At 42.8% G+C, this 15,756-nt stretch overlaps 1 protein-coding gene across 2 annotated transcripts; it reads right to left on the bottom strand.

Annotated features, from left to right (window-relative positions):
- Positions 1-1,375: 1,375 nt before the first annotated feature.
- Positions 1,376-6,477, bottom strand: LOC127342371 (pre-mRNA-splicing factor SPF27 homolog). Of its 2 annotated transcripts, none has more exons than XM_051368310.2 (7): positions 6,148-6,477; positions 3,856-4,031; positions 2,592-2,675; positions 2,212-2,281; positions 1,993-2,126; positions 1,861-1,919; positions 1,376-1,778 (listed from the first exon to the last, which is right to left on the bottom strand). In XM_051368310.2, exons 1-6 carry the CDS (start codon positions 6,385-6,387, stop codon positions 1,862-1,864), a joined length of 762 nt encoding a protein of 253 aa, XP_051224270.1. In that variant the 5' UTR covers positions 6,388-6,477; the 3' UTR covers positions 1,376-1,778; position 1,861. The 2 variants fall into 2 exon arrangements, with proteins under 2 accessions (XP_051224270.1, XP_051224269.1); XM_051368309.2 differs by having other exon boundaries at positions 1,376-1,755; positions 6,148-6,475.
- Between the last annotated feature and the right edge of the window lie 9,279 nt (positions 6,478-15,756).

Genomic DNA, 15,756 nt, shown 5'->3' on the forward strand with positions numbered 1-15,756 from the left:
AACACCATATCGCAGGAAACATACTGTACACAAATTTGGCTATCTCCAATGTCTCACAATATAATATAAGTTGGTATGAGAACATTATTAAGATATCTAACACGAGATCCTTTTATATATGTTGGGAACTAGGTCCTGCCTTGTTGCTATGCACTTGTAATGGTTTCTAAGGCTGGTGCCAATGCACCGCCCGACTCCCGCCCCGCCACGTCAGCTTTTCTCTCACTCTCACCCCACTCTCACCCCACTCTCACCCCACGGTGCCAATGCACGGGCTATAGTCCCCACTCTCACTTCTCTCTCCTCCACATCACCATTTCTCTCTCCTCGACATCATTTCTTTTTGAGATTACAACATTAAAAATAATACAAGGAAATTATTTTATTGAACTAAAATTGTTACCGATTAAATCATAAAAAAAATTACATAAAAATTTGCACTAAAAAGGTTTGCAACAATGTTGCCAATGTGGTTGTTTGCTCTATTTAAATTTGTGTGCAAAAAGCCCCTCAAAATTTGGCTCAAAACACCCCAAAATGCTAAATCCTACCATATTTTTATTTTTCCTAAGCAAATCCTAAAGTCTAGGGGGTTTTCTGCAAAACCCCCTTTCTCTTCTTCCTCCAGCACGCAGCCAAGCCGACGGCTGCGCCGCCGGTCTCCGCCGCTCGCCGGCGATTCCGCCACCCTCTCTCTCTCTCGCTCTCTCGCTTCGCTTCGCCACCGCGCCGCTTCGCCTTATCGCTTCATTGCCGCCATTGCCGCCGCTAACGTTGGCGGAGCCGGCGGCAGCGGGCGGTACCGCCGCCGGCGCCAGCCGCAGCGCCCGCGCGCTCCCGTCCCGCCCCACTCCCCCCCCTCTCTCGCCCGGCGGCGGGCGGTACCGCCCGCGCTGCCGCCCGCGTTGGCACCAGCCTAATATCTCATTCATGAATCATGAGTTGCTGTACGATTCCTGCTTTTGCACTAAGCACATACAGCCTGTTTGATTCCGTCCTTGCATAAATATGTGGCACTTGTTTACATTTCTGAAATCACATGTACAATTCTTTACTTTTTTGAAATATATGTTTCCTTTTTTATGTCAATAGATTATCCAGAGTTCCGAATCACCTTTTTGTGCACATATCAGGACTCCTTTAATCTTCAAAGGGATTTTATTTTTCCAAATAAATCAATGGGGAACTAGATGAATGTAGGAGTCTTTTCAATTCTTTATTATTAAGCACAACTCAGTCTAGCACACTTTTTTATAAAAAAAAAAAAACGTTCTGATACTGGATAGAAGGGCACTGGTTTGACTCATAAAGTCTCCACGAACATAGGCCAGGAACCCAAACGGCAACAACTCCCATTACATTTGCAAACAGGCAATTTCAGGGCAGAAGCACCAAAGATTCAGCTCATAATTCAATGTCAAAACGTACAATTACACCCAGAAAAGTCAGCGCCCGTTTGCAATAAACAAATAAGATGGGCATTCTGTTCCTCTTGCCACATAACACTAACAAATCCACCACACAACACTACATGTGTTTAAGCTGTTTCTCTACCAGGTGTTCACCAGCACATGCCACCATGTACAGTCAACAGATGGGATTTGTCAAGGTACCTGGGTTTGTATCCGGAACCCGGAACTCACAGTTGCAGGTCAAGTAAGCACGGTGGCTAATGGAACCTCTAGCAGACATCTCATGGAACCAGGGTCATTACAGCTTCTTCCTTCCTACATCTGTGTCTAGAAACATCTCAACCTGTCAACAGCAGAAATGACATTCTGCGTCATGACGCCGAAATTAACTGGAAGACAAATTGAATGATACTGCAATTTTCTCCAAAAACAAAATAGAGATCGGTACCTCAAATCCCTTTTGATGTTTGCAGATTAGTTCCATTGCTGTCATCCACTAGTATTCCCCTGTGAAAGAGTTTGTCACGACTCGTAAAGAGAGGGAGAGAGGGGGAGCAAGGGCAGGGGAGGGAGATCGTACTGTTCTTTAGCTTCAAGTTTAAGCTGATCAATCTGATTCTGCAGATCAACACAGGCAGCTTGAATAGCTATATTTTTCTGGCACAGTTCCTGCCATTCTACTGTCAATGCATGGAGTTGCCCACCAGTGTTTTGCTGACCCAAAATAATAATAATCAGTTAACTGCAAAGTACACACATATTGGTACAAATTTAGGACAAGAGATCAACAATTTGCTACCTGATGAAATTTCCTCTCACGGTTGACGGTTTCTATTTTTTCGTTGTATTCCAAAGCCATCTTTTGCATCCTGCAGAGTATCAGATTACCACAGTGAGTCATAGCTGGTGATCAACTTTTTGAAAAGCTGGCATGCATGCCCAATAATAAAGCATGTACAAGCAAGTGCTTGCACTAACACTGATGCATCACACAGGTGAGACCGGCCTACAGAAATATTGGTTTCTAGTCACCTTCGACATAGGACAGTACTGATAAGTGATAACACAGACACTAAACTGAACCATGTCTAACGAAATTCAAGGAAAATAGGACGATATGCACAGCACTGAAATCAAAGTGATACAACACTGTCAAGGACATTGGTGAGAACAAATTACCTAGACAAAACCGATTCCATTTTCCTGTTCTGGAGCTTCCAAACCTCAACACCGTGCTTCAGCATAAGCTCCAGATTCTCAATCCTGTAATACTAACTTCATTTCAAAAAAGGATAAAAGAAGTATGTTTGAAAGCAATAGCACATGATAACTTGATAAGAACCATATGCATATGGTGAAACAAAGAGACAGCAACTCCTAAATAAAATGCATAGCACAACTGAAGCTAACATTCAAAGACTTCTATATAACACTCAAAACCACTAAACTAAAACTGGAGCATGAATTGTTAACAATATGGTTATTATAGTATGCCTATACTCTATACAACTACGAGCACTGTGCTACCTTCCATTCTATAAATAGTATATATATGAAAGAATTAGCTCTTACATAGCAACAATATTTTGCTTGTCATTTCAAACAAACTGGAGAACACTTTGTTAATAGTTCTGCCTTTTGAATCAAATTCTTATTTGAACATATTATAACCTGTATTTTTTTACAGCATAGATAGCTTACAAGATATTATAGTAATGGAAAACTTTGGTGATAACTAATTACTAAAATAAATGGTCAGCAGGGCATGATACAACAAGATGTTGATCAACGTAATCCTGTAATATTCTAATGCAGCTAAGTGCAATATACTGCTTGAACTTCACAGTACAATTCCAATTCAATCCCAGTGTGTTTAGCTTATTATTAGTAAATGACATTTTGTATGGGGAAAGGGGTTCCATGAATATCCTGACCACAGCACTAAAAAAATCACTACAGGAGCTCATTTGCTTTATGACTTCACAGATACACAACATTCATATTCATAAACTGAAACTGTTATAAACAAGCTGCCTTAGGCCTTGTTTGGTACTAGTGTTCTAGTGGGGATTAGTGGGGATAATACTCTAGAGTATTGGGTGAATCTCTGCTGTCACTCAATCCCCACAAAACCCCATCCCCAATCCACTAGGTAGGGGTAGAGTATTGGGGATTGAAAAAATTACACTAAAATTTGGGGAAAAATGGGGAAAAGTGGGGATAAGTGGGGATTAAACTCGCTCATACTCTAGCACCAAACATTTATTGGGGATAAGTGGGGATTTAAAGTTTGGAGCGGATTATCCCCGCTAATCCCCACTAAAACTCTAGTACCAAACAAGCCCTTAGAAGGCCACTTAGAGCTGCCAATCAGCTAATTGTCTATCTTCTCTATATAAATGTTGATTCACAACACGTGATTATTCAAAATGCACCACCTGACCTTATAATTTGATGCTGCAGTTGGCTCTGAGCATTCCGTAGAGCCTGCCTCCAAGCAGCAACATCATTCCTCTTGTTCGCTGGGGGTGGCTCCAAACCATAGCGGGACATCTCTATGGTAGCAGGTGGCTTGCCTGCTCTAACACGTTCATACTCTTTCGCAAGCATAGGATGATCCTAAAACAAAAACAATTGCTAAATGAGAACCTGACAGCTTTTACATCGACAAATAAAAAATCCAAATAATTAAAACATGTGAGTCTTAAGTCTCCAGTTATACATTATTGACATAATCTTTCACAAGAAAAGTACTGATCATTTAATAGCCGCATATGTACATAGAAAATGTGCAACAGATTTACAGTTTATAAACACATGTAGGTGTTAAGTGCCATCATATATGCAACTTATGCACGGGATGTGGCTTTATTGACACATATGAAACACTTAACAAGTTAGCGTTCAACTGCTACCAGAGATCCAAGTGCTGCAAATTATGATTAAATTGCTGTGTCAACGCCTAGCGGCCTAGCAACCTAAACTAATCGTTAGTTGTGTTCATCAAAGGAAAATCAGAACTGGTCCCAAATATTTGTAATTCAGAGCTGGTTTTGGTTTGCAAATACTTCCTGCTGTTTTTAGGCAACATATCCAACAAACTGTGTTTTAATTACTTGCTGACAGTGGCATTACAGAGTCACGCACACAATTAACAGAGGTCAAGCTACGTAAAAATGGCTTGAACACTTTTAGTTTGGGTCCTTTAGTAATGGCACCATGGCAGTTACCCTTTTCAGGTGATCAGCTGAACCTGATTTTTTTTTTCTCTGTTATCTTAACTTGATTATAGTGAAATAGTTCATTTTGAGGGATATGGCAAAAAGTAAAAAAAAATATGTTATGAAGTATGTACATGTTACGTTGTATGTGAATGAAACTAAAAAACATCTTTTTTATAAAAAAAAAAAAATCTTCGTTTCAAGGTGAGAATGTCCTTTCAATCTAATTGTAGTTCAACTAGTACATATAAGTATTTACGAAATAAATCCATCAGACTACGCCCCATGTTGTAGATATTAGCATATTTTTGTAAGGTAGTGTGGTCAACATCGGTGCGGATTACGTAAGTATAGCTTCACACATACAGAACAAGGACTAAGCTAATGTATCAGCTTTTGGTATGGTTTTCACAATATACGCATTTCTGTAACAGCATGTTCCATTAAGCAAATCAATATTGGCCTTCAGAGAAACATTACAACCTAAGAAGGCGTCAATATTTTACTGGATGACGTAGTGCTTGCGTTGCATTTGTGGTAAAAAAAAATATACATTGTTTGCTTCAGCGGAATTAAAGGCACAGGATATCCAATGGCTGCTTTCGATACCAGCTTAGTAGTGAAAGTATACCACAATAATTTTAAGCAGTGTCAGCCTTTCCCTCCAGACATTACTATCCATCGTCTGTGGTAAGATTACTCCTGTTGCTTCAGCAAGGTTAAAGGCACGGGATATTCAATGGCTTCTTTCTATCTAAGTTTACTAGTGAAAGTATGCAACAGCAGAAACTAATAATACCTACAGAAATTTTGATGGGATGAAAACTAAACCATTCATGAAGTATATGCATCTTTTGCTGTCGTTGAAATTAAGAATACTAAGAAAGCTGCCTAGGTCTAATGAATTTGTGTAAAGAATGAATTGGTTTTGCTGTATTGTTTGAAAGAGGATTGCTGTTGAATTTTCGACCCCGGTGGAGGCTTGCCACATGTTTAGCTACTAAGTTCATTTGTTCCTCATACAGTAGTAATTACTTGTTCTTGAAACCATGTCCATGACGTACTTTTCAACTGCATTGAAATAGATTTTGTAACACTAGCAGAGTGCTTGGTTGAATGAAAACAAAAAGGTACCCGTGTTCATGAGCTAACGAATAACCTCGATTCCTTCAGAAATAAACATCAGCCATAGATTGAACCAACAACATCTGAGCTGTTCTTTCTGGGCTAGTAGTGGATGGTATGTCTTTGTTCCTCAAGCACGCACCGACAAGGACATCTTATTTCAGATCAGTTCTACCAGCTCCTAATTGCATACTTAATCCACCAAAGAGCTATTTCATAGCAAACAAATATAATGTTGTACAAATATTTGTATAAAGAATACAGCTACAAACCCTGTGCTCCACTTGTCTCCTCTTTAGAACTCTATAAAACGCGGATCGGAGGATAAACGTGGGGGTCGAGCAGCTAACCGGGTCCTAAAAGGATATGCAGAGGGCTGAGGAACCCACCTGGAATCCGGCGGAGGGTACAGGGGGGAGGTCGCGGAGGAAGTCGGCTGGCTTCCGGTGCGCTCGGCGCATCTCCTCCTCAACGAGGCGGTCCACCTCCCGCTTGACCGCCGGGTCTCCATAGTCGCCGTCGATGTAGGGCAGCGCGTCGACCGTCTCCGCGTCCGGCGGCGCGCGCCACGGCACCCCCGCCGCCTCGGCCGGTGGCGCCTCCAGCATGAGCACCTCCCTCGACGCCATCACGGCGGCCGCGAGCGCAGAAGCAGGCGAGCGAGAGGGGGCGGGTAGGTTAGGGTGTCGCGCGGCGCGGAGCGGAGCAGTGGAGGAAGAAGAAGCTCAGGGCGGGCCGTTTGCGTTTAGGGCTGGGCTGCCTAGTTCACTAATGTTGTACTGTACCTAGATCGACTGGCCCATCATATGATCTGATCCGTTCACGCATCGATACAGGCTTTGGGCCTTTCCGTGCCTGCTCTGAATAAACAGTCTCCTGCTCTAAAACAATTACATCTCCTGATTTTCACTTCACATAATTCAGGCCCACATATTGCACTTGTGTTGAGCAACAAAAGAACATAGGGGCATTGATCAAGAATGTCTTCTACCAATTTGCAATCAATCTTAAACTTTTCGGACAAAAGAATCAAAAAAATCAAACTATTTAATTAGGGAGACCTATCGGCTACACGAAAGTCAAATATGAAGGCAGTGTAGTAAGTTAAAGAGGTGAACCCATCAAAAGTAGAATTTAAAGTTGTATTAGCTAGAATTTCATCATGGAATGTGCAAGCCATGATGTCTAAGCGAGAGCATAATGTAAGAAAATGTTGTTGATTTACACGGACCATGTTGTGTCAAATAGGCGGCCTGCAAATTTGGAATTTTGAAAAAAAAGAACTAAAAGAAATACATGCCTAATAAACCACATTTAGCTTGTCACCTTCAAGTATAACGATACTAAGTACTACTTCCATTCAAAAGAAAAAAGAAAGGCAAATATTACTAAGCTTGGCCGTAGATATAAACAAAAGTATCAATACTTATAATAGTGAAGAAATACATTACGAAGATACATATTGTGGTGAATCTATCAATATTGATTTTTAGTGCAACTACTCATATTTTTTCTATAAATATAGTCAAACATAGGAAATTTTGACTTTCGACTAAATTGTTATGCCTTGTTTTATGAAATGGGCGTAGACTAAACATGAAACCATTTATGAATATCTTGGAAGTCAAGACCATGAAGTTTGTTTCTGGACACACACACACACAAAATTATCTTCTTTATTGATGACACCACACTCATTAGGCCATCCTACACCTATGTGTAGCACCCCTCACTTTTAGCTGACATGATGCAAATTATTCACGAGAGGGGAATATGTGAAACATTGAGAGCCTACCCGAAGTCATAACAAAGCTATAGTCCAACAAAAAAATGGTGAAAATAAGTAGATACTCCCTCCGTCTCCAAGCTTAGGGCATTTCAAACGGGGCGACGCATTTCGGACGCCCAAAAGTGATCGCGAGCGTCCATTTGCGTCGCTCCGCGGACATATTTTGTCCGCGCGTCCGTTTGCGTCTGGGTGTGCCCACCGAGACGATTAGATTTGCAACGCATTTAAAAATATAAAAAATAGTACATTTAAATGCATAAAAACTATACAATGTAGATCTAGAAGACTAGACTACATATAGAGCTCTGTTCTACGAAATCGCAGCCCTTTATTAATCAAAAAGAGTTACACTCACGTTTTGTTTTACGAAAATCTTGCATTACTCAAAACGTTAAAGAATGTACATTCATGGTTAGCAGCTATGTACACCCAGTTGTGTAATACATCTGCCCAGAATATTTATGATGAGGTTTAGCATGTATTTCTCTTGGTCGTAAACAACAGTTGTGTATTTTGATTCATCTATATTTTCATGTTATCTACAGGGAGATTGAGAAATTGAAGCTTTCTGAGCTGACCTGCAGGGAAGACATAGTTGAGGTTGCCAAGATGTATGTCCTACATCTTTTCCCAATTCCCATATTATATTAGCATTGCAAGTTCCAGTTGAAGATCTATCGCCTAAACTTAGGGTTTCGGTTAACGTTGGGGAAATATGGTTACGGATTTTGGTTACAGGTCGGGAAATCTGGTTACTAAGTTTTCCGAGAACCTCTAGTAAATGCTCTTACCGGTAAAAAAATCCCGATAAATTTTGAATTTTTCGAATTTAAACGGCAAAAATAGGTAAATAGCATGTAGTCTTCTCAACTTTACAATCTGAATACATAGCGTGGTGGTAGCCAAGGGTTGTGCACAACTTGAGGTCGAGGGTTCCAGTTCCCCATCCACGTCCCGCTTTTAACGACAATGTTCCAACCATTCACCCGTGATATTTCTACAGTGACTAGCAGAGTACCCGTGCGTTGCTACGGAAACATAAGACATAGAAATAGATTTGACTCATGTTATTTTTGTTTTTATTCTTTCCACTACATCATGTCTCTCTCTCTAGCCTGACCTTCTCACCATTTTAGCAATATTTTGAGAAATGTAACTATCTACACTTCCATTATGTAAGTAAAAACGGTTTTGTTGATCCCAAATCTAAATCGATTCTAAGAAGTGAAGAATCATGTACAAGAATATTGAATGCAAAGAAGAAAAAATATATGGATTTTAAGTTTTAATAAAAAAAACCACAATATAGTGTAAGCAAATTCAATTTGCTAAAATAAAGTAGATTAGTTTGTTAAGAATAGTCTATCACTATTCCTTGTGCGTTTTCCTTCTCTAAGTGCCCATTTGTGAAAGGCCGCACCTAGGGGGGGGGGGGGGTGAATAGGTACTAACCAATTTTTAGTTCTTTTTCAATTTAGGCTTGACACAAAAGGTAAATTCTCTAGATATGCAACTAAGTGAATTTACCTATATGACAAGGCTAACAACTAAGCAAGATATAGCTAAGCAATATAAGAGATAGAATAGGATAGAGGTAACCGAGAGTGGAGCACGCGATGACACGAAGATGATTCCCGTAGTTCCCTTCCTTTGCAAGAAGGTACGTCTACGTTTGGAGGAGTGTGGTTGCTACGAAAGCCAAACCAACAACCACGAAGGCTTCACTCAGATCTCCGGTGAGCAACGCCACGAAGGCCTAGCCCACTTCCACTAAGGGATTTCCTCGAGGCGGAAACCGGGCCTTTACAAGGTTCTTGGGGCACACATCCACAACCGAATTGGAGGCTCCCAAATCTGTTACAACACAACAATCAACAACAATACATCAACACAAATCAACTAGGGAACCAAATAGGAACACTAGCATGAGATCCCTCAAACAAGAGAGGGGGAAATGAGAATCGCTTCGGTGAGGATGTAGATCGGTGTCTTCTCCTTCGAATCTCCAAAGATCAAGAGCTTTGGTTGGGGGAGGAAGGAGATCTTGCAAATCTTGAGTTTTCTTGAGGTGGCTCTAATGGAGGTGGCTTGGCAGATTTCTTGTGCAATGATTGAGCAAGCAACCAAGGTAGAAGAAGGGGGTATTTATACCCCCCCCCCCCACAAAAATGAGCCGTTGCAGCTTTCGGGGGGGCGGATATTCCGGCCTAAGTAAGGGCCGGATAATCCGCCCCCCCCCCCCCGGATAATCCGGCCTTCGGGACAAAATCGTGACAAAATCCGGCCAAATGTCCGGTCCTATGGCAGACTTGATTTTCTTCTGGTCCTTAGCCAAATTCGAGGGGGCCGGATATTTCCAAAATATCCGGCCCGGATATTCCGGCCCTGGTACAATACCGGGACAATATCCGGGCAAAAATCCGGCCCCTATACTGCGCTGCTTTTCCTCAAAGACTTAGCCGAAAACTGGGGGCCGGATATTTCAACAATATCCGGCCCGGATTATCCGGCCTGACCAACTTTGCTGTTTTCTTTTGACAGACCGACCATATCCAACACACAAGAATATGTATCTATGTAATCCTTGTACCACTTAAACAAACATTAGTGTATCACATATATTGACATCAAACACACAAAACATAATGTGAGAGATGTTCTTTCAATCTCCCCCTTTTTGGTGTTTGATGACAATATACGGATTTGCAAGAGAATCACTATAGAGACAAGCATGATGGCAAAACATAGAGGCACTCCCCCTACATGTGTGCATATAAGTAATTTGCATTTGAATACAAATACACAACACATAGGAGTGAGGTGCCTCAACACAAGAGATATCCAACATGAGCTCTAACAATAGACATCGACAAATATGAAGTTGAGATAGGATGCAAGAAATCATACCCATGTGTAGATATATAATACGGAGATATAGCATCACACATAATGTAATATCCTTGATCTCAACAAATAGAAATCCGAAAACCATAACAATGTCTCACACCACATAGCACATAGTTTTGAACGGCACACAAACAAACCAAATAGTTCAAATAAGAGGGAACACAAGCAATATAAGAATGATAAACGCATATGCTTGTGCCCAAACCATGCAAATCCCCGAGAGTCCTAATAGAACACTTCTCCCCCTTTGGCATCGAAACGCCAAAAAGGGGACAAGCGCGATGCTACACGTCCCATGGGAATCACTCGGAGGCATCTTCATCATCGGACTGGTATGCCGCTTCCTCATCTTCATCTTCAGTGTCAGGTGCATCCGGAGAGCGGCGAGAGATGTTGGACCTTTGAAGGCAGTCATCAAGATCACTCCATGGAACCTGTGCAGAATGCCATCCACTGTAACCTTGGTGAGCTGGAGGCTGAGGCGGGGGACCTTGATCACCACTGAGCTTGTGTAGAATAACTGCCTGAGTATGCTTAATCTCAGAACGCTCTCAGCTAGCCGCATAGTTCTCCTTATGGATCTCAATGTTCATGCAAAGGATGTGACGCTGAAACCAACTAAGCCGGCTCACTTGCTTCCTCATAGCCGGGACATCAGCATGGCGAGCAGGAGCAAAACCACTAGAACGAGCATCACCCATGAAAGAGTCAGGTGCAGGTACAGCAGAAGAGACTGGCTTAAGTTTGTAAGCCTTCTTGACACCGTGCTTCATCAAAGGGTACCCTCTCAAGTCTTCACCACCCAAGGCCACAGAATTGTTGATGAGAAGCTGGATGTAGGGAGCATAAGGTATGGTGGTCCGGGAGACCATGGCATCATGGATCTCATGGAAGATGAAGTCCATGACATCAACAGTGTAGTTCCGTTCCTCATTAACATCACGAGCACACTTAAAGCTGAGGTGCATAAGGTCCACAAGGGCTCCCCGGAGAGCATCATTGTTACCACCACTTGGGCAAATGGTTGCCCGAAAGAATCGGAGCAACTGACTGTAGATGGGAAGCAGCCCCTTGGCATAACCAACTTTTCCCGCTGAGGTATAGAGATCCACCAGTGCATTCTTATCTGTCTTCTGTGGTCCATGAAGGCGATGACCCCCTTCTGCAGGAACTCCAAGAATACCAGCAAATCGGCGCAGAGTGGCACTACAGTGAGAGGAGCCAGTCATCCATTCCATAGTGTGTTCCTCATCTTTCTTGATCGCCAAAGTGGCAAAGAATTGCTTCACCAAATCTGGGCTATAGTCACATTGAATCTTCATGATATCAACCAAGCCCAACCTGCCAGCTACCCAGATTGCATCTTCAAAGTGATTGTTGACAGCTAGAATGTCCACATCGATAGCTTGCATGGGTCTCAGATTCTTCATGGGCTCATAGATGTCCCTATAGATGAACTCCTGCTCCATGCACCAGTATCTCCTGCCCTCTATCTCTTCATCCCTTGGGACATCTTCATACCAGTTCTTCATGCGGATAGCGGAATAAGAGATTGGGTCCATGGCCTTGTAGTTTTCCCTCACTTCCTTGTTCTTCCTCCTTGAGGTGACAGACTTGCGAGGTGCATTGGATGCAAACTCATCACTTGAGCGATCATGCCTAGGGCGTCTCCGACCACCCCGAGAAGCACCACCTGTGAGAAGCAAAGGCGGGTAGCAAAGAGAAGGTAATGCTCATAAGTCATGTAAGATACAGTAATATACTCGAGAAACATACTATAAGTCGGTACAAATCTAGACATGATAGATTGAAGCAAAAACTGCAGCGGCGATGAAGCTCCAGGCCGGATAATCCGGTGTCCCCTGGGGGCGGATAATCCGGCCTGGCCGGATAATCCGGCCTGCGCGGGGGCCGGATAATCCGGCCCTGCGAAACTTGCAGTTTTCCAATCAAAAGCTTGTCTAAGACTAGATCGGCCTCATAGCATGCAAGAGGAGTACACTACACTTGATTTGGAACAACTAGACACCAATTCCACCAAGAAAATAGCACATATTAAACACAACATCTAGGGTTAGAGATTGTGAATCATACCCACATCCATTGTGGAAACTGCTTGGAGGAGAAGGTAGCTAGGGAGGAGATGCACCCGATCCACCCAAGAACTCCGAGAGGGAGCGGACGGAGCGTCTCCGGTGAGGAGGAAGAGGTCCGGCGAACTTGAGAGGAGAGAGAGGAGAGAGAGGCGCGTGGGGGGTGGTGTGAACCGTTTGCCCCCCCCCCCCCCCGCGGCCTCGTCCTCAACCCTTTCAAGATCTGCCCAGGCCGGATAATCCGGCCCTAGCTTAGGGCGGATAATCCGGCCAGGCCGGATTTTCCGGGGTGTCCTGGGGCCGGATTATCCGGGGTTCTGGAAAATTCCAGAATCACCGGGAATCCGGCCCATCTTTCGTTGGTTATTTGCATGAACCATATGCGATGCAATAATGTATCACGTCACATATAAGGTGCAAATTTACCAATAAGATGGAGCAACCTAGATCATCCGACCGAAAAACCTCAAACTCCAAGTTTTTTACCAAACATGACAAATGAGCAAGATGGAAATGGCTTATAGGAGAGAGTAGGCTTAGGTTTTAGAAGATACAAACTGTTAATGGTACATGGTCACTCAAGTTTGCAAGATATGAGCAAATAAGGCCAAACTAGAGTGATTTCCCATAAGAACATGGAGTTGTCAAATAAAAGGCGATAAGATCCAAATAACTCCAACTCTTCACAAAGAAGAGTGTGGTGGCCTAGGCCACCATATATGAGTGTTGTGGCATGGCACCGCGAAGATATATCTTGGGTCCAAGCCACTACTCATCATTGAAGCTCACATATCAACATATGATATAAAGAGAATGATTTCTTAATGTTGGCATTATGGGGGGAGGGATAGCTCAATAATTTAAACCGCACTCCCCCTATTTCCATGCCCACATCTAAACCAAATAAAGTTTTGAGACGAAGGTGTATTTGCAAGATGGTCAAGCTATACTCCTTGAATCAATGATATTTAGCTCATTCCTCAAATAAGTGAACCTTGCTTCATCAAGAGGCTTCGTGAATATATCGGCAAGTTGATCTTTGGTAGGAACATAGATAAGCTCAATATCACCACGGGCAACATGATCCCTAATGAAATGATTCCGGATCTCAATATGCTTCGTTCTTGAATGTTGCACCGGATTATAGGCAATCTTGATAGCACTTTCATTGTCACATAATAGAGGCACTTTGTCACAAATGACACCGTATTCCTTTAAGGTTTGCCTCATCCATAACAATTGAGTGCATCCACTTGCGGCGGCAACATATTCGGCTTCGGCGGTGGAGAGAGATATACAATTTTGCTTCTTAGATGACCAACACACCAAGGACCTACCAAGAAATTGGCAAGCCCCGGAGGTTGATTTCCTATCATCCTTGTCTCCCGCCCAATCCGCATCGGTGTATCCATTGAGAATAAAACTTGAGCCTTTGGGGTACCAAATACCATATCTTGGGGTATCAACCAAATATCGAAAGATTCTCTTGAGAGCTATCATGTGGCTCTCCTTAGGAGAAGCTTGATACCTTGCACACACACCAACACTCAACACTATGTCCGGTCTAGATGCACAAAGGTAAAGCAAGGATCCAATCATGGAGCGATATACCTTTTGATCCACCTCTTTACCATTGGGATCAAGTGCAAGATGACATTTGGTAACCATAGGAGTGGCAACACCTTTCATCTCGGTCATCTTGAACCTCTTGAGCATGTCTTGGAGATATTTTGCTTGGTTGATGAAGGTTCCTCCTTTCAATTGCTTGATCTCAAAACCAAGGAAGAACTGCATCTCTCCCATCATAGACATCTCAAACCTATCGGTCATAAGCTTTGAGAATTCATCATTGAAAGCTTTGTTAGTAGAGCCAAAGATAATATCATCAACATATAATTGGCAAATGAAAAGCTCCCCATTGACCCTCTTAGTAAAAAGAGTGGGATCGATTAGCCCAACATCAAACCCACGGTCTACCAATAATTCCTTAAGGTGCTCATACCAAGCTCTAGGAGCTTGTTTGAGACCATAAAGAGCTTTATCGAGCTTGTAGACATGGTTAGGGAAGTTGAGATCCTCGAACCCCGGGGGTTGCTTAACATAAACCTCTTCATGCAAAGGACCATTAAGAAATGCACTTTTCACATCCATTTGTTGTAACTTAAAGTTATGATGCGATGCATAAGCAAGAAGGATACGGATGGACTCAAGGCGAGCCACGGGAGCATAGGTTTCTCCAAAGTCAATTCCCTCAACTTGAGAGAACCCTTGAGCCACCAATCTTGCCTTGTTCCTCACAATATTTCCAAACTCATCTTGCTTGTTCTTGAATATCCATTTAGTGCCAATAACATTGCGGCACCCCTTTGGCTTCTCTACTAAGGTCCACACTTTGTTGCGCTTGAAGTTGTTGAGTTCTTCGTGCATAGCTTCCAACCAATCCGAATCTTCAAGGGCTTCAAATACTTTCTTGGGTTCCACTAAGGAGATATAAGCATGACGGTTGCTAAAATTAGCCAATTGCCTTCTTGTGGAAACCTTCGCCCTTATATCACCAAGAACCTTATCATGAGTGTGATCACGAAGCTCAAGGTTCCTTTCTCTTCTTGCTAGACGACGGGCCTCGATCTCCTCCTTGGTTCTTCTTGGCCTTGGAGGTATCACTTGATCAACTTGATCTTTTGGGTCCCCGTCTTGACCTTCAACTTGAGCAACTACAATTTCTTGTGAGTGCTCAACATCATGTGCTTGATCTTGGACATCATTTGGTGTGGAGCAAATATCAATTGGATACTCGCCGGAACCATCATGAATTCTTGGTTGATCTTGACCTTGATCTTGTCCTTGGTCTTGCCCTTGATCTTGTCCTTGATCTTGCACACTAGAGGGAGGGTTTTGTTCTTGTTCTTGGGTTGGTGCATCATTTGCTTCACTTGATGGGGTTTGTTGATGTTGAGAAGATGAGGGCTCCACCGTGGTAGAGCATAGTCCTTCCCGAGACGCCACACCGTGTCCCTCAATGGGGCGGAAAAATCCCACACCCATTCTTACTATGGCATCTTGAGGTATTTCATCACCTGCACATACATCAACTTGCCCCACTTGGGAGCCATCATTTTCTTCGAACCTCACACTACAAGATTCAATGATAATCCCGGAGGCTATATCAAAGATTCTATAAGTGTGAGACTCTCAAGACCGTAACCAAC

Source organism: Lolium perenne, chromosome 3 (assembly GCF_019359855.2).
Source record: "Lolium perenne isolate Kyuss_39 chromosome 3, Kyuss_2.0, whole genome shotgun sequence".
Taxonomy (NCBI): domain Eukaryota; kingdom Viridiplantae; phylum Streptophyta; class Magnoliopsida; order Poales; family Poaceae; genus Lolium; species Lolium perenne.